Consider the following 21,187-nt stretch of genomic DNA (forward strand, 5'->3'; position numbering starts at 1 on the left):
TTTACATATTCCATCATCACAACTTATTCACATTTTATATTTAAACATGCCAGCATCACTACTTATTCACATTTTATATTTAAACATGCCAGCATCACTACTTATTCACAAAAAAAGCATTTGATAGCATATATACTATCTCAAGCAAAAGCAGACATATTACTTCTACCTTAATCCAGACAGGAAATTAAAATGGTATCATTTATATCTACAAACCATTAAACAAATCACTTGGGAGGTTAATACGTAGTGTCTGTTATATGCAGATGGTTGCAACAGCAGGTTTATATTTATTATACCTCTTGTATTTTGTCCTCAGTGGCATTCTTTTTCTCTTCCATTTTCTCCTTCTCTAAAGTCACTAAAGCAAGCTGTTCTCTTAACTCAACGACAATATTCAACTGTTCATCCCGATCTTTTGTTAGCTCTTCTTTTGCCTTTAGGAGATCATTAATACTGAAATATGAATTTAATATACATTCAGCCTAAACCCATACAAATCTCAGCACTTGGAATTAAAATTTTCCTATATCGAAAACAAACACTGGAAATTTGTTCTTAATTATTTTGAACCTAAAATTGATTGAGTCAACTCTGACATTTTGATCTTTACCAACACACACATAATACGCTCAGGAAAACATTACCAGTGTTAAAGTAATGAATACAACCCATTACATATCATATCCATGTATATATTCAATTCCCTAAAACAACAAAAAATTGTAATACACAAACACATTGCAGTCTACAGTATTTCAGCTGGTTCCTTATACCTGTGCTCCTGCCCCCCAGTCAACCCTGCACCTTGCTCAACAAGTCGGCTCAAATTTGCGATCTCTTGTTTCAAAGCACTGATTGTCTCCCTTGCTTTTGCTTCTTTGTCATGAGCAGCATCAACCATCTTCCAGGCATTTTCAATTTCCTACAGTATAAAAAAGTACTCAAAATTAAATTTAATCAATGAAAATGACATGTGATAACTTTTATTTGTAATTTAAACCAATCTATATTGAAAAAAACTTTCTCTAAAAGCTTGAGTGTATATATATATATATATATATATATATATATATATATATATATATATATATATATATATAAAGTGACCTCAGTAACCCCTATCAGTGTTCTCTCTCAGAACAGCCTCCCAGCAACCTCAATACAGAATATTAAAAAAATCATACTCCTCTTGCACATAATTACCACAAAGACAGTCCATGGTACAATTGCACATAATTACCACAAAGGCAGTCCATGGTACAATTGCAAATAATTACCACAAAGGCAGTCCACTGCTCAACTGCCCATAATTATCACAAAGGCAGTCCATGGTACAATTGCAAATAATTACCACAGAGGCAGTCCACTGCTCAACTGCCCATAATTATCACAAAGGTAGTCCATGGTATACATTAGGTGAATTTCCACTTAGTATTTTAGACACGGTTGTGTTCAGATGAACAGATGGAGGGTATTACAATAGACCCAATCTACTGTGGGGATAATAAAACCCTATCTAATACAATACGTATGATATACCTTCTTGAGTAAGACAATAGTGGCCTGATCTTCCTGTGACAGATGGACAGATAGAAGGCATTACAATATATCCCACTAAAGTGTGGGGATAATAAAGCTTCATCTCATACAAAATGCATAATGTACCTCCTTGAGTGAGGCAATGGTGGTCTGATCTTCCTGTGATAGATAGAGGGTATTACAACATATCCCACTAAAGTGTGGGGATAATAAAGCTTCATCTCATACAAAATGCATAATGTACCTTCTTGAGTGAGGCAATGGTGGCCTGATCTTCCTGTGACAGTTTCAAGGCGGAGGTAACCTTGGCAGAATTTGCTACAATTTCTGCATTCAGCTCTCGACATTTTTGCATCAACCGCTTCTCACTCTCATGAGATTTCTTTAAAGCTTTGTGAAGCTTTTCATATTCAGAGCGGAATTTCTCTAAGCTTTTGTCTCCCAGAAGCTCCTGCAAGACCTAGATCAAAATAAAAAGCATATGTTGAGCTTATTCATGACACGGCAAAATATTTTTACATAATACACTTTTGAGGACAAAAAATCCTAAACAGCTAATATGCATTTTGTTCTTTCATTTAGCTCTTGTTCTTGAGTTATGTTTGTGATCATACTGCCTTTATTCAGCATACTGCAAACATAACAAAACTTGCTTTGTCTGAAAACAAATAATGTAAAAGTCAATTTATCCCATTTTCATTTGATTCTTGTATCCATTTAAACTAAAATACTCAATTAAACAAAGGTCTTATAAGCAGATACAAAGGTACAGCATGTTGATGCTACAAGTTAGTAAACATGCATGTAACCTTAGGCAGATACAAAAGAAGAAAATTGGTTTCCTGTCAGAAATGTACTGAGTGCTTGTTTTTCTTTATCTTGTCTCATTTGAACAGTCAAGTGGAAATGAAGAAACTCATGACAAAAACACATCTTTTCATTGGTAAAAAAATCCCATGTACATACAGGTGAACCCCTCCAGCTAGAAGAGGGGTGTCTCACATTCCTCCTATTGCTCAATGAAATATCATGCATACTCAAAATTAATGTAAAAAATTTTGGAATGTAAATTTCTCCTGTTTTTATATACTGTGCTTCCAATGTAATCTATTTACTGTAAAGATTTCTTGTGATCATGTGACTGAACAATCTTAAACAAGCAAGCATGACAATTTCATTGCTTACATTTTAACAGTCATTAACCAAAAAAGTAATCCATGAATTACTATGTGTGATTAGCATTTACTGATAAGAATTAAAGACATTAAAAGATTATGGTTGAATCAGTAATCACTAAATGGATCAGGTAGTGTAAAACAGGTCAGATTGGCTTCAGTGTTTAATGTCTGTCGAGATATCTGAGCATGCTTTATCTCCCAATACTAAAACAGCAAGATCTAAACAATGGAAATATCAAGCAAAATTCTTAATGGATGGAAACAAGAATTTCAGTGATTGGAATCAAGTTCAAAGGAACATGGATATGCATTCTCCCATTCCTATAAAGTCGATTTTAAGAACAACTTCCCAGATTCAACATAGACAGCACCAATCATGAGTAGTTCTGGCTGTCAGTCAGCAACCCACAAACAGGAAACAATTTAAAGGTCTTGGTGGACTCAGTAGCATTGACCAACACATTCCAATGCAGACACTGAAAGGACATTTTCTATTCAGATGAAATTTCAGCCCGACTCAAGCAGAAGCTTGGATACGTTAATGAAACATGATCTCCTATATGTTTAATCAATAATGACAAGGACTGCCACAAATATAATCCAAGCAATGATCTAAGAAAGGCTAAAAGTGCTTGTGCTACACATAAGGACAGTATAAAAAGCAACCAGTTACTATGAAAGGACTGATGTGATGACATGATGTGCAAAGTTCAAAGCTGACTTCTCTGATCTGTCGTAAAGTGACCTCTTTGCCCTGTCACATGCATCAATGGGACAAATACTGTATATACTCGCACATAAGCCGAATAATTTAGGAAAAAATAAAGGCCTGAAATAAGGGGGGTTAGTTTATCTGCGAGCCAATGTCTAAACATGACAGTTTTTAGGTCTTTTTGTTGACTACTATAATGGCAGAAAATCTTGGGACACGAAACAGTAATTTTGTCCATGTCCTAAGACATAGGCATGTAAAAAAAGTAACTTTCGGTGACCCGACAATTATTAAACTGTTATAAAGTACTATGATTGATTTTGTAATTATTTTGCATGTGTATATTTTCTGATTTCTCCAACACAAAGTTAAATAAAGGTAACTACACACTTCATAATTTGCAGGCCGGTTGAGTTTACCAGGGAGACCATACTGAACTATAATGTACAGTGCTTACACAGTGCATAGCATCACTTAAATCCTTACTTATGCCCAAACATATTAGATGCAGATTTTGCTTTATTCTTTATTTCAACCAAATTGCATTCTTCCAGATAACATTTCAGCTAATCCTTAATAGCTATTTCATTTATGTTGAATCACATGCTACAAATTGAGGTAATATTTTTAAAAAGATAGGCATGTTTAATTGTACAAAGCACATAACCATCCTAACTTGCAAATTGTTCATGAAGAGTGATAATAAAGGCTAAAATTCTCAAAAAGATCAACTAAGATCAACATCAATCAATTTTAGTTTTGTGTTTTAGCTGAACAAACATCATCACTTTTCCACACAATGGAAAGCTTGATGGTTTTGGCGTCTCCTATGTTGATAGTCGGCAAATTTGTCTTTCGTTTTGTGACAGCAGTACAGGAGAGTTAATCATTAAAACCCTGAAACTGGCTTGTGATAGAGAGAATTTTGACGGTAACTATACCAGTACGTTGATGTGTAATTGCCTTTTATTCGATAATATTAGCATGATTACTGTAGTTTTGTAAAACAGGGTGCAAGGCATACCTATGAACTTTTCAAAAGCCATGTAGGGAGACTAAACAAAAAGAAAATAGAGATTGGGAAATAAAATCATGAGGTTTGTCATGGAATTTTTAAAACCTTGTTTTCACTAAATGTTGATCTATTTTCCTGGTCCAATATGCATGAAAAAAGACTCGCCGTTTCTCATTGTGACATGCCCTATTTTCCCCCAGGATGAACCCTATTTTTATATTCTGGTCAGCTGTGGTCAAAGTGCACAATAGCTTAAGATTAGTCTTAAATCAACAAGCAAGAAAGCCAGAGCGACTAATTAAAAGTTAATCCTTATCTATGCAACTATTTTGTGAAAATGATTGACCCTCCATCGTAATTCAAAGAAACCACATTTAACACTATTGTGTGTTATGCAAGCACCAGTAAAGGATTCCCAATTTTGTTTAATTAAAGGTACCAAAATAGCCAGCCTCATGGTACCATATGTGTGGCAACTATTTTCCCCTCTATATATATCCAACCTTATTCCCTCATTGTCAACTCGTAAAGCATTTAGTACTGTTTATTATAAAACATGTATTCTGAATTAGTTTTGTGAGGACACATTTGCTACATGGTATGTATTTTCATTCCTTCTTTTAATTTAACAATGGTAATTAACATTGGTATATATGATATAAAAATGCCAGGTGTTCACTCATGTGTTTCTTTTGTGGGAATGGCGCTACAGCACATGGAGTTACAGCATTCGTAGTGATCATTATTGGGATCCAAATTAACTGTGGACAATTTTATTGTTGTGGTTTATTTTTTTGTGTTGTATTTTTTTTTTGTTCTGGTTTAGTTTTATATTTTTGTATTATTGCAGAGGTAAAAAAATATCATTAATTTACGTGAATAATGTTTAAACTTAACATTCTATTTAGTGAGGAAGTGAATTCTTTATAGTAATTATTTCATCACAACAATAATTCACAGGTGATACAACAGAACATGTAGGACTTTTCTCATTTAGAAGGAAGGAAAAACGAAGATATAACGTAATAATCAGGAGTTCTCTGCAAAAATTGGAAGATATGAAATCGGGAGGTAGGCGTAGAGTGACCCCTAAAATCAGGAGTTTTTTTTCTTCTCCCATCAAGAAAGTTGAAAGACATGGTGTAAGGCCGCTACATCAAAGCAAATTACAATTCAGCTTTTACAGTATTAGCATAATTTTTGAAGCAATATTTCTGAAACTTTATTATTGTAGTTTGGAGATATCATTAAAGTTTAGCGCAATGGTGCCCATGATTCGACTCCAAGGGATGTACTTAATTCAGCATGTAATCAATAATCAAGCCTACAATGTACATGCGGTGGCACGATTATGTAAATAAGTTCAGTAGCATAACCATGAGCATTGAATCGAACCACATTGTTTGTTTGTTGTGTTGTCATACTGGGATTACATTGTAATGAGTTAGGTATTTACAATTTCAAAGCAAAGTAAAAACATAATTACCGGTGCACTGATATAAATTGTCCAATGCAATAATGCATAAACAAACAATAATCTAGTCAAAAGAGAGCAATAGTGTTACAGCAACTCACAACTGCTAAATTCTTGTCATCATTCATTCAAATTAGACACAAATCTAAATTAGGCAGAAACAATAAGAAAACAGAAAATTAAATAAATTACTTTTCAAAGAAGTTTATACAATTTCTTTTAAATAATCATGCAAGCCAACCTTGAGATAAATATACATGTAATATTTTTTAAATATAAATTTGCTTAAATAAATGCATTTAGAACTTATTTCGTGCAACTTGAGATGTCTTGGAATTGTAGGTCGACTTATACGTGGATCATGCACTTTTTAGTGCTTATACCTGTTCAGTTTGGGGGTCAGCTTATAAGCGAAAAGGCTTATATGCAAGTATATATGGTAATACAACATTAAGAATTATTATTACTTTATTATATTGGAAAGTCTATATTATATTAAGAGCAAACAGCATGGCCTGGTTATTGAATTGGTAAGTCTACACAATAAAAAGTGTAATAAACATGGCCTGGTCATTGAATTGGTAAGTCTACACAATAAATAGTGTAATCAACATGGCCTGGTCATTAAATTGGTAAGTCTACACAATACATAGTGTAATCAACATGGCATGGTCATTGAATTGGTAAGTCTACATAATAAATAGTGTAATCAACATGGCCTGATCATTGAATTGGTAAGTCTACACAATACATAGTGTAATCAACATGGCCTGGTCATTGAATTGGTAAGTCTACACAATACATAGTGTAATCAACATGGCATGGTCATTGAATTGGTAAGTCTACATAATAAATAGTGTAATCAACATGGCCTGGTCATTGAATTGGTAAGTCTACATAATAAATAGTGTAATCAACATGGCCTGGTCATTGAATTGGTAAGTCTACATAATAAATAGTGTAATCAACATGGCCTGGTCACTGAATTGGTAAGTCTACATAATAAATAGTGTAATCAACATGGCCTGATCATTGAATTGGTAAGTCTACACAATAAATAGTGTAATCAGCATGGCCTGATCATTGAATTGGTAAGTCTACACAATAAATAGTGTAATCAACATGGCCTGGTCATTGAATTGGTAAGTCTACATAATAAATAGTGTAATTAACATGGCCTGATCATTGAATTGGTAAGTCTACACAATAAATAGTGTAATCAACATGGTGTGGTCATTGAATTGGTAAGTCTACATAATAAATAGTGTAATCAACATGGCCTGGTCATTAAATTGGTAAGTCTACACAATAAATAGTGCAATCAACATGGCCTGGTCATTGAATTGGTAAGTCTACATAATAAACAGTGTAATCAACATGGCTTAGTCATTGAATTGGTAAGTCTACACAATAAATAGTGCAATCAACATGGCCTGGTCACTGAATTGATATGTCTACACAATAAATAATGTAATCAACATGGCCTGATCATTGTATTGGCAAGTCTACACCATAGCTAGTTTAAACAAAATGGCCTTGTAAGTATGTTGGTAAGTCTATACCATACATAGAGCAAACAACATGGTCAGTGTATTGGTAAGTCTACACCATAAATAGTTAAAACATAGTGGCCTTGTCAGTATATTAGTAATTCTACACATTTTATAGAGCAAATAACATGGCCTGGTCAGTGTATTGGTAAGTCTACACCATAAACACTGTAAACAACATGGCCTGGTCAGTATATTGGCAAGTCTACACCATACATAAAGCAAACAACATGGCCTGGTCAGTGTACTGGTAAGTCTACACCATAAATATTGCACATAACATGAACTAGTCAGTATAATGGTAAGTCCACACCATGAATAATGCAAAACATGGCTTGGTAAGTCTACACCATACATCGAGCAAACAACATGGCCTGATCAGTGGATTGATAAGACAACACCATAAATAGTGTACAAACATGGCTTTGTCAGTAAACTGGTAAGTCTACTCCATACAAAGAGGAAACAACATGGTCTGATCAGTGTATTGGTAAGTCTAGATGATAAATAGTTTAAACATTGTGGCCTGGTCAGTAAATTGGTAAGTCTGCACCATACATAGTGCAAACAACATAGCCTAATCAATGTATTTGTTAGTCTATAGTGTAAACAACATGGCTTGGTCTTTAAATTCTTAATCTATGCAATTCATAGGGCAAACAACATGGTCTGGTCAGTATAATGGTAAGTCTACACCATACACAGAGCATGGCCTAGTCAGTAATTCTTAAGCCTACACCAAACATAGAACCAACAAAATAGCCTGGTCACTGTATCAGTAAGTATGCACCATACACAGAGTAAACAGCTTGGCCTGGTCAGTATTCTGGTAAGTCTGCACCATACATATGTAGTGTGAAGAATATGGCTAGGTCAGAAAATGAGAAAACGTGGAGTAACTGAAGGCCATAACACAGAATCTCTCCAACAACAAGTAATGCTGAAACATTATTTGACAATTATCCTTTCTGGATATAGCTATGAAATTATAAATCTAATATTCTTTATTACTTTACTTGCATAGGACCATTGTTTCAGTGGGGATAGGAATAGTGTCAAAACAATTAACTCAGTCTCTTTACCAATTAATAATTTTCTCCAATTTTAGATCACAGAATGCTGCACATACTATTGTGTTTTTTTTCCTATGATAAGCCAAGGTGACCAGCATTCTTAATGAGATGAGCAGTAAAACGTGGTCTTATCTCTGGACAAGGCCTTCTTTGAGAAAACTTTGCCCTAACTTATCATCATAAGATCAACTCAGTATTGCACACACACACATACACACACACACACTCTTATAAGCATCATAAGATCAACTCAGTATTGCACATACACACACACACATGCACACTCTCTTATAAGCATCATAAGACCAACTCAGTACTGCACACACACACTCTCTTATAAGCAACTGACATGCAAATAGATAATACGCGAACAAGTTCTTCTCTACCACTTTTTATTATTTTCTGACATTATTGGCAATGACAGAACACTTGCCACATGTGCAATTATGACTTCTGTGTATATTTTTAAATGCACCCTTATTACAAATATGTTTTGTAGTCAGCTTTTATATGTCACCTACAATTAAAATCACTCATGAATCACAGCCATACACAATCACTCATCAAACACAGCCCAACATAATCACCCATCAATCACAGCCCTACATAATCACTCATGAAGCACAGACCTACACAATCACCCATGAATCACAGCCCACACAATCACTCATGAATCAAACCCAAACACAATCACTCATCAATCACAGCCCAACACAATCACTCATGAATCAAAAGCCTATACAATCACTCATGAATCACAGCCCTACACAATCACTCATCAATCACAGCCCTACATAATCACTCATGAAGCACAGACCTACACAAACACCCATGAATCAAAGGCCTACACAATCACTCATGAATCACAGCCCTACACAGTTCCCAATGAATGCCATGCCAATATAATCACTCATAAATCACAGCCCTACACAATCACCAATTAATCACAGCCCTACACAATCACTCATGAATCAAATCCAAACACAATCACTCATCAATCACAGCCCAATGCAATCACCCATGAATCATAACCCAACACAATCACTCATGAATCACAGCCAAACACAACCACTTATCAATCACAGTCCAACACAATCACCCATGAATCATAGCCCAACACTCTCCCATCAATCACAGCCCAACACAATCACTCATGAATCAAAAGCCTATACAATCACTCATAAATCACAGCCCTACATGATCACCCATGAATCACAGCCCTACATAATCACTCATGAAGCACAGACCTACACAATCACCCATGAATCAAAGGCCTACACAATCACTCATGAATCACAGCCCTACACAATCACCCATGAATCATAGTCCTACACACTCACTCATCAATCACAGCCCAACACAATCACTCATCAATCACAACCCAATGCAATCACCCATGAATCATATCCCAACACAATCACTCATCAATCACAGTCCAACACAATCACCCATGAATCATAACCCAACACACTCACCCATCAATCATAGCCCAGCACAATCATGCATGAATCAAAAGCCTACACAATCACTCATGAATCACAGCCCTACACAGTAACCAAGACATACACTCATAAATCACAGCCCTACACAGTAACCAACACATACTCATAAATCACAGTCCTACACAATCACCCATCGATCATACCCAACACAATCACTCATGAATCAAAAGCCTACACAATCACTCATGAATCACAGCCCTACACAGTAACCAACACATACACACATAAATCACAGCCCTACACAATCACCCATGAATCACAGCCCTACACAATCACTCATCAATCACAGCCCAACACAATCACTCATCAATCACAACCCAACACAACCACCCATGAATCATAACCCAACACACTCACCCATCAATCAAAGCCCAACACAATAATTATGAATCAAAAGCCTACACAATCACTCATAAATCACAGCCCTACACAGTAACCAACACATACACTCATAAATCACAGCCCTACACAATCACCCATCAATCATAGCCTACACAATCACTCATGAATCACAGCCCTACACAGTAACCAACACATACACTCATAAATCACAGCCCAAAACACAATCACCCATGAATCACAGCCCTACACAATCACCCATGAATCACAGCCCTACACAATCAATCATCAATCACAACCCATCACAATCACCCATGAATCATAGCCCAACACAATCACTCATGAATCACAGCCAAACACAATCACTCATCAATCACAGTCCAACACAATCACCCATGAATCATAACCCAACACACTCACCCATCAATCATAGCCCAACACAATCACTCATGAATCAAAAGCCTACTCACTCATGAATCACAGCCCTACAGAGTAACCAATGAATGCCATGCCAACACAATCACTCATAAATCACAGCCCTACCACAATCACCCATGAATCACAGCCCTACACAATCACTCATCAATCACAGCCCAACACAATCACTCATCAATCACAGTCCAACACAATCACTAATGAATCATAGCCCAACACAATCTCTCATGAATCACAGTCAAACACAATTACTCATCAATCACAGTCCAACACAATCACCCATCAATCATAGCCCAACACACTCACCCATTAATCATAGCCCAACACAATCACTCATGAATCACATCCCAACACAATCACTCATGAATCACAGCCCTACACAATCAACCATGAATCACAGCCCAGCACAATAACTCATGAATCACATCCCAACACAACCACTCATCAATCACAGCCCTACACAATCACGCATGAATCATAACCCAACATACTCACCCATCAATCATAGCCCAACACAATCACTCATGAATCAAAAGCCTACACACTCATGAATCACAGCCCTACACAGTAACCAATGAATGCCATGCCAACACAATCACTCATAAATCATAGCCCTACAGAATCACCCATGAATCACAGCCCTACATAACCACTCATCAATCACAGCCCAACACAATCACTCATCAATCACAGTCCAACACAATCACCCATGAATCACAGTCCAACACAATCACTCATGAATCACAGCCAAACACAATCACTCATCAATCACAGTCCAACACAAACACCCATGAATCATAGCCCTACACAATCAACCGTGAATCACAGCCCAGTACAATAACTCATGAATCACATCCCAACACAATAACTCACGAATCACAGCCCAACACAATCAACCATGAATCACAGCCCAGCACAATAACTCATGAATCACATCCCAACACAATCACTCATGAATCACAGCCAAACACAATCATTCATCAATCACAGTCCAACACAATCACCCATCAATCATAGCCCAACACACTCACCCATCAATCATAGCCCAACACAATCACTCATGAATCACATCCCAACACAATCACTCATGAATCACAGCCCTACACAATCAACCATGAATCACAGCCCAGCACAATAACTCATGAATCACATCCCAACACAACCACTCATGAATCACAGTCTTATACAATCAGCACAGTGATTTTTCTTGTGTGTGCCTGTATATTGTGCATGTTAAATGTGTGAGGGTGATGACATGTCTAAGAATAACCTGACAGTTTCTATCTCTCTCTTGCTAATGTACATATATGAATCTGTCTCTCACTAGTGTACAGATACATGATAAATAACCTTACAGCCTGAATCTGTCTCTCACTGGTGTATGTACATGTGTATCAACAACATGATAGTCTAAATCTCTCTCTCTCACTATTGTACATATATGTGTATAAATAACCTGACAGTATGAATCTCTCTATCTCACTAGTGCTGATTTAATTTGCTGTCAAAATGTACAACTATATGTGTGTAAACTTACAACTGTGTGAGTGTAAGTATACATATATAAATAACCTGACAGCCTACATCTCTCTCACTAGTACCAATTTGCTGTCAAAACTTAAAATTCTAACACCTGAAAATAATCTTAGAGAATCATTATTCTTTAAAATTTTAGACTCTGCTACAGTTGTTGTCTGGCAAGTCAGTTTACTTGTTTTAGTATGCATGTGTGTTTGATGTTCTTGAATTACTTAAAGTTTGATACATAATTCACAGTATGCAGGTATTTAAATTGCATATATATCTTTTTTACTTATGTCATACTGAATTTTAAGTACTTTGATTTTAAATAAACAATCAATCAAGTAGCTGGTGACTGCATGGAAATAATAAAAACCATTGTTATTCAATGTAAATTCTATGTTTTTTTACAATTATCTTTGACCAAAATGTGTATTCTTCTTTTTTACTACACACATTTCTGTTAAGTTTACAAATAATAAAAAAGAAATTTATCTTGATACATACCTATTTTGCAAGACAACAATTATGTTTAAGGCAGAACTGTAATTGCAGAACACTTGAAGGTTCCTACAAATGTTGTGCAATTACAGTTCTACCTTTTCTTTGTACTAATCAGATTAATTAAATAATGACATCAACCCACAAAAAGGATTTTGTACTAGGTCATTTTTAATAAACTCTGTTAGAACAACTGCACAGCAGAAAATTCAATGGTGAATGGCTTGCCCTAGAAAAAAGCAGGTTTTTGGCCAGCTGTCAACTAATGAATTCAATTGTGTGGACTGAAGTTTTCACCCAAGACCACAAGTCAAATATTTTTTCTTATATCAATCCACTGCAATGAATATTTCCTAATATTCTCTTTTAATTATCAATACCTCTCTGAATTTACCACCTAACAGTCAAGCTGTTTATCTCCCCTGCAATGCATTAAGAAATGTATACTCAACATTCACCATGGAATTTGCTGCTTATGACTATTAGAAATAAACACACAAGGTGGCAGAAAACAAACTGTATTAAATAACTTTTTATCTAATTACTATTAGTTCTTTCTTTCATATAAATCAGATCTTTTAAAATGAAACTAAAGTTTACCAAAAAACTGTAGAAAATAAAAAAACAGATAACAAAAACCCTCAAGCTATCCTCATGATAACCTACCTCTTGAAAGTCTTGCTCGAGAGTGTCAAAAGCTGAGTCATCGATAGAGATTTTGTCCTTTGATACAGAGACCTGGAAGGGTAAAGGGAGGTAATTAACTTTGTTTATGATGTTTAATCTAATAGAAATGATCGGCTTATGGTTCCCATACATATTTAGGAAAATTTCAGTTAGTTTTAAAATTATTCTGTAGGTATTTGTACAGCAGTGAAATATTACATAACATGAAATTTATTGATAACATTAAACATGTCAAAAGTATTCTAGATAAATAATATCATTTATGTTCTGCAGTGCAATTGTTAATCACATTTAATCATTAAAATTGGTACTGCCATATGCATCAATACATACATTATTCATAAAGCTTATTGACTTATTCATGCTGTCCAAAAGAATGACATTAAAACTGTTTATTTTTATTCCAATGTACTGTGTATGAATAACAACTGGCCATCATAAGCAATGTCTCAAACTGACTTACGTATACACCACTGCAGCAATTCAAAATTGTACAAATAATGCCATAAATATAAATGATACAATTCCTAATCCCTTTAATGGCTCTATTACATGTACTCTGTCTAAATTTCTAGCCCCTGTAATGGCTCTATTACATGTATAATGTCTACATTTTTAGACCCTTTATTGGCTCTATTACATGAACTGTCTAAATCTTAGCCCGTATAATGGCTCCATTACATGTATTCTGTCTAAATTTCTAGCCCTTATAATGATACAATTACATGTACTCTGTCTAAATTTCTAGTCCCTATAATGGCTCTGTTACATGTACTCTGTCTAAATTTTTAGCCCCTATAATGGCTCTGTTACATGTACTCTGTCTAAATTTCTAGCCCCTATAATGGCTCCATTACATGTACTCTGTCTAAATTTCTAGCCCCTATAATGATTCCGTTCCATGTACTCTGTCTAAATTTCTAGCCCCTATCATGATTCCATTACATGTAGTCTGACCAAATCTCTAGCCCCTTTAAAGCCTTGAATATGTATTTACTTATTTTGACTGCAAGAACAAACTTAAAGACCTAATAATTTTTCCCACCTTAAATATTCTCAGCATGCTTTTTATATGTTTTCTAATTTTATGGTGTTTGTGTTTGTAATCATATCATTATATATGTTTTTTATCTTATAGGTGTTGTCTAATGTTGTAAAGCGCTTAGAGCTTCTGAAGATTAGGCACCATACAAAGTCCTCATTATATATATATATATATATATATATATATATATATATATATATATATATATATATATATATATTCTGTCTAAATTTCTAGCCCATTAATGGCTCAGTTACATGTACTCTGTCTCAATTACTGTGGAAAATGACAGCATGATACTCAGTTTTCTGTCCAAATGTCTAGCCCCTTTAATGAGCTGATTACATGTACTGTCTAGGTTTCTAGCCCCTTTAATGGCTTAATCATATGTACTCTGTCTAAATTTCTAACCCCTTTAATGGCTTGATTACATGTACTCTGTCTAAATTTCTAGCCCCTTTAATGAGCTGATTACATGTACTGTGTCTAAATTTCTACCCCTTCAATGGCTTAATTAAATGTATTATGTCTAAATTTTTAGCCCCTTTAATGGCTTGATTACTTGTATCCTGTCTAAATTTCTAGCCACTTTAATGAGCTGATTACATGTACTCTGTCTAAATTTCTAGCCCCTATAATGGATTGATTACATGTACTCTGTCTAAATTTCTAGCCCCTTTAATGGCTTGATTACATGTTATCTGTCTAAATTTCTAGTGCCCTTTAATGAGTTGATTACATGTACTGTCTAAATTTCTAGCCCCTTTCATGGCTTGATTGCATGTTGTTGTTGTAGGGCTTAATGCCATTTTTCAGCATATGATAGGCTATACATGGTGGCCAGTATTAATGGTGGAGGAAGAACCCGGGAAAACCCCAGAAAGAATCACCGACCCACGAGAAGTTACTGGCAAGCTTTCTCAAATACCCACATTGGCTGAATCCGAGACTCAAACCCACGTAGACAGAGGTGAGATGGCAGTGATCCGTAACGGAGAGTGCTTTAGACCACTTGGCCACTTGGGGCCCCTTAAATACATATACTCTGTCAAAATTTCTAGCCCCTTTATTGGCTTGATTACACGTATTCTGTCTAAATTTCTAGCCCATTTAATGACTTGATTACATATACTCTAAATTTCTAGCCCTATTAATGAGCTGATGATATGTACTCTGTAAATTTCTAGCCCCTTTAATGAGATGATTACATGTACTCTAAATTTCTAGCCCCTTTAATGGCTTGATTACATGTACTCTAAATGTCCAGCCCCTTCAATGGCTCCATTACAAATACTGTGGAGAATTACAGCAACACACTCAGTACAGCTTTCATTGTCTATACACTTAAGCTGGATGTGTACATTTTCTATACATGTATATACAATTTTTCACATTCACTGTATGTATTAAATATTGTTCCATCCATCCATTTTTAATAGTACATTTTAGATAATATCCCATATCTATGCAACAATACGTTTTAATGAAGACCAAATAAAACAAATCTTTCCTGAAGTAAAATGAATCCTTATGCTAACTTACACATTATTTCCTTTAAAGTTTTCAGGCTTTCATGACAAAAGTAGACAGCTGATAAGTTAATCAAAAAGTCTCTACAGATGCATTGTTAACATAATTATTATTATAATGATCATTGCTCTGATTTTCATCCCATGCTTAATTACCATAATCAATTAAAAAATGTGAAAAGTGAGCATCATACAGCACTGCCCCACCTTGATTAATATAGTATGCATGCCCACCACCCCACCTCACACTCAGGGACCTCTATTCTGTTCACAGTGCTTCTCTAGCTTCTCTCTCCCCTCTGTCCTTCAAGAGCACTCCCCACTGCCTTTTTCCACATCACTAAAAAGTTCCTTAACATGCATTTTCTATATTTTTCCACTTATTTTCAATTAATTTAATGTAGGATAACATATGACATTGTATTTATCTGTTTCTAATTCAAAAAATGAAATTATGGCCTTTCTATCACAAAAAGTGCCCTTTGTTTAAATAGTGTCCTTCCTTTACAAAAAATTGCCTCTTATTCCAAAATATGCTCATTATGCACTGTTCTCTCTCTCTCAAATTCCTAGCTGCATTATGTACAGTTGTGAGAATACTGAATAAGCTATATAAACAATTTTTTTTAAAAATTGCAATGATTTGCCCTTTCATTCTTAAAGGTAGTGATTGTAACAAAAATGCAGATACCCTGCTTCTTACAGAGATTTATCCAGAAAAATGTACTCTGTGAATACAAATGTGTACCATGTGAATACAAATGTGTACAATGTGAATAAAAACGTGCACAGTGTGAATAATACTATGTGCAATATGAATAAAAACTTGTACAATAAGGATAAAATGTGTACATTGTGAATAAAAATATGCAGTGTGAACAATAATATGTGCAATGTGAATAAAAATGTGTACAATGTGGATATCAATGTATACAATGTAACTAAGAATGGGTGGATCTTTTTCATTATTGTTTCACTCTTGTACTAATTTTTAAATAATATACTACAAGCTTTCTGATAGTGTCTCAATTATGATTTTGAATTCTGCAGTAGTGAAATACATTTTGAAACGCCCTTACAGTGTTAACAAATACATAGTTATTTTAAGTTTATAACTGAATCTGAAATGTTACAAAGATAAAATATTGTTTCTTACTATAAAGATTCCTGATTTATTGACAGTCTCATATGATTTTAAGATTTTCTTTCATGTTTAAATCAATAAAAAATGAAAAGAGAAATGCTGTTGAAATTAAAATAAATCATCATAACGAAATATTTATATGATTAATGTCCTGACAAAGATGAGGAGAAACTTTACAAGCATTCAAAACTTCTCAAACACTGTACATTTATCATAACATCTCTCAAGTGTAAATTTATTACCCATACCAAGTGATCAAGAAAATGTGCATGTAAGTGCAAAATTGAATAAAACAAAAAGTAATAAAAGTCTAGAACAGGAAAAATCCATCACCCAAGTGTAAATCCATCTGACGACAAAACGTGCTGAGTAAGCCCTTTTTCCTTGTCCATATGAAGAAAACAAATCTCTCCACCATTGAAGCCATTGCCCATTTCAAGTATGCTACAGAATCCTAAAGAAACAAAAAGTTAAATATTCAACAGTTAGTATTCACTTGACAAAATCATGTTTCTATTCTTCTAGTTACCTGATAAGGACAAATTCTTATATTTGTAATGACTACACTGAAGATGTGAAACAATGCTGAGGTCAAGTGAAAGAGGTTACTGAATAGGTACATGTGTGTGTGTATGTATATATATATATATATATATATATATATATATATATATATATATATATATATATTTTTTTTTTTCCTTGTAGTGGCTTATTAACCAACATGTAAATAGCACATTAGCACATATTCTGTTCTCAATCATTAAACTGAAATCCAAAATGACCCCTCAGGAAAATGGAAAATGTTTTTTGTACTCAGTTCCATAATTCCTTTAAAACCAGCATTTCTTATTTTAAAATTTTTCCAACAATCAAAACAAAAGAAATAAACCTTGGATATTGTAAAAATTTCATTAAAATCTGGATGAAATTTGTTTCATTAATAATTAATTGAACACCAGAAACATATTCAAATAATATTGTCACCATCTACCAAGAAATCTCACTCGAACATGCCAGGAAAGCAAACCTTAAATTTGCCTTGATATTTCCTCATCACTGAACCAACCGATTTTCCTCCACAAATAGTGAATCTTGTGTGGGGTTTTCTTTTTAATAAATGAATGGTTATAGGCATACATTACGTTAATAAGCTTAAAAATGAACCTTTCTTCTTATTTGTGTACCACATGATGTATGAACATGTGTCATGGGCTAGTGGCCTGTACTACGAATAAACACTATTATTATAATAAATTGTTAAGAATTCAGTTCTGATAATATTAAATAATACAAAATGACCACATGCTTTTCATTTTCTTTCTATCCTATCGAAAGTGAGGGACTCCTGAGTTCATGCCAGGGACTCTAAAAATAGGCTAGGTACTACCAATTTCTTTGAAATGAAAAGTCCAGGAATCCTCATCATGAAACTCAGTTGAGATCCTTGACTTTATTTAATAATTCACTCATAAACATGGCTGGATGAGTTAATTACCATCAATGATAATCAGCTGCCTATCTTCTGCAAGGTTACTGTCACTATAAACAAAGTATTTTTTTATTTGAAGTTTCTAATACTAATAATTTCAAAAATTATGAGCATTATATTTTCATACTATATAACTTGAAGAATCACTAACATATCAATCACAAGTGAACTCATTTTGATCAAATACAATTTTACATTTAACTCAAATTTCCCTATTATCCCCATCAGTTAATCCCACTATTGGTGAAGTCATACTGGGCCCTGGAGATAAAATAAATTCATTCTATTTGCTCTGCTCAGTTGGGCAAACTTCTCCACCTGCTTATACAATGATTCACTCTTAACTGGTAATTAAATTGGTTTGGGTTTCATTGAAATCTGTATTATGCAATAGTGCAGCCAGCATTAGGGATTAATTAAATATTATCTTCTAAAACTGTCACTGAGTTCGTGGGATCCCCAAAACTTTCTTCTTTCCAAGACCAAATTAAACTAACGTTCATTGCTTTTTTTTCTTTCTTTTTTTTTTGTTGGTAATTGTTTTTATATCACATCATTATTTTCACTGATATCAGCATCAGAAAGGATATTTAAAATATCTTTTTAATGGATCGTAACGCAGGTAACCGTGTAAATTATTCACTATCAAGAGAATGCATCGTCCTTTTTACAGTTTGATTGTATGCACCCATTCATAAATGTTACGCCAAGAGCCCCCACCCCCTTCACCATAAAACGAGTCAAGTTATGTGCTCACATTTGCTGTGCGTCTCTAAATGAAACAATGTGAATACAGACCTCAGTTTTCTCCGACATCTTTTGATTTACAGTGAACGAATAATAAAGAATTCACTCTGCTGAAGGTAGCTAAAGTACAATTTCGGAATGAAAGTAAGAGTGAGAGTGACAACTGACTGATGTAACCATGGGTAACTAAACAAACTTAGAAGCGGTCGGAAGGATACACATTCGTGCAAACTAACTCCATTCTCTACTTAAGTTTAAAGTATTAAAAGACAAATAGCAACAAGGTAATAACGAAACCAAAGGAAAATAGCCCCTTATCGATTGTAACTTTTTTTTAAAAACAGCAAAATCCTTTTAAGGTATCAAAATTATAGACTGGATCTCTATATTTCTTAAAACACCCTCCCGGAAATAGAAAATTGTTTAGAAGGAAGAGGCAGTTGCATTCTGTGAATGATTTTTTTTTTCTTCTTCTTTCATTTCAACTTCGTTGCAGAAAATAATAATAATAATAATAATAATAATAATAATAATAATGCAATTATAATAATTATTATTATTATTATTATTATTATTATTATTATTATTATTATTATTATTTCACAGTTTCTTATGCTTTAGTTTTTGAGTTAAAGAGCTAAAGATTAACTTTATTATTATTATTATTATTTCCTACTTCATTCTCAACAGTCATAGTGGTGTTGTGTTAAATCAGTTTATGGCCATTTAATTAATAGTAGGTATGAAGTCATTCCCCCGTAACTCTCGCAGAGGTGGAATTGCTGTCATCACATTAAAGAATTCCATGATCAAACATCTTAACCACACCACAACACTCGATTTTGATCACACATCCTTTGAACTAGTCCAAACCATACTCACATTGGAGCATTAAAGATCAGTCCATTTTTTCTGCCTATACCGCCCTCCTCCTAGTAAAAAAAACAAGCTGACTGAATGACTCTCTTTTTGGAGCAGTTTCTGAATCTCCTGGAGTATGGAAATTCGATAGGTGGCAACCTGATTATTCTTGGGGACTTCAACTTTCACTTTGACTGTCCCGGAAACCCAAACACATCAAAACTCCTAGATTCCATCAATATTTTCAACCTCAAACAGTCAGTTAACCAACCCACCCATAAACATGGTCACATTTAGACTGGATTCTTCATAGACCTGATGATAACATTCTACGGTCCTCCCTGGTATCCCATGAACCTGCATCAGTCGATCACCTCTGCATTATATGCCATCTTGACGTATCAGTCCCTAACCCTCCACCTTTATCTGCTACTTAAGAGAAACCTCCATATGATAAATAGAACCAAACTAATGCATGACATCCAAGCAAACCTAACAACTTGCTCACCTCCTACAGCAGAACAACTCGATAACTGCCTGCGTTCATTACTTGACAAACATGCCCCAGCTACCAAGTGCAGAGTATCAATTCAAAAGTAGTTCTCTTGTTAGGGTCCAGCTTCACACTGCTAAAAGAGACTGCTGTAAAGCTGAGAGGCTTTGGCTTTCCACCAGACTCACTATTCATAAGCAAATCTATGAAGCCACTAAGAAGAATGTCACAAATATAGTCCATGCAGCGAAATCAGCTCACTACACTACTAAGTTCATGTAAAGTTCCAGCTGCAAAGAGCTCTTCGAGATTACTAACAAGCTAATGTCAAGGAACAAATCTACACC

At 34.6% G+C, this 21,187-nt stretch overlaps 1 protein-coding gene across 7 annotated transcripts in view; it reads right to left on the reverse strand.

Moving 5' to 3' along the window:
* LOC149795060 (cilia- and flagella-associated protein 58-like) overlaps nt 1–19,857 on the reverse strand; it is a 43,535-nt gene extending 23,678 nt beyond the window's left edge. Inside the window, exons 1-6 of one of the 7 annotated variants that reach the window (XM_089964761.1) lie at nt 19,538–19,856; nt 17,581–17,701; nt 13,509–13,580; nt 1,787–2,002; nt 777–925; nt 300–456 (exon numbers count right to left, since the gene is read on the reverse strand). In XM_089964761.1, the coding sequence (XP_089820887.1) occupies nt 300–456; nt 777–925; nt 1,787–1,897 (417 nt within the window). In that variant the 5' untranslated portion in view covers nt 1,898–2,002; nt 13,509–13,580; nt 17,581–17,701; nt 19,538–19,856. Of the gene's footprint in view, nt 1–299; nt 457–776; nt 926–1,786; nt 2,003–13,508; nt 13,581–17,580; nt 17,702–18,234 lie in introns of all 7 variants that reach the window. The other 6 variants (XM_089964759.1, XM_089964760.1, XM_089964756.1 and 3 more) reach the window with 6 other exon arrangements.
* Between the last annotated feature and the right edge of the window lie 1,330 nt (nt 19,858–21,187).

Source organism: Sinohyriopsis cumingii, chromosome 7 (assembly GCF_028554795.1).
Source record: "Sinohyriopsis cumingii isolate HCF-2022 chromosome 7, ASM2855479v2, whole genome shotgun sequence".
Lineage (NCBI taxonomy): Eukaryota > Metazoa > Mollusca > Bivalvia > Unionida > Unionidae > Sinohyriopsis > Sinohyriopsis cumingii.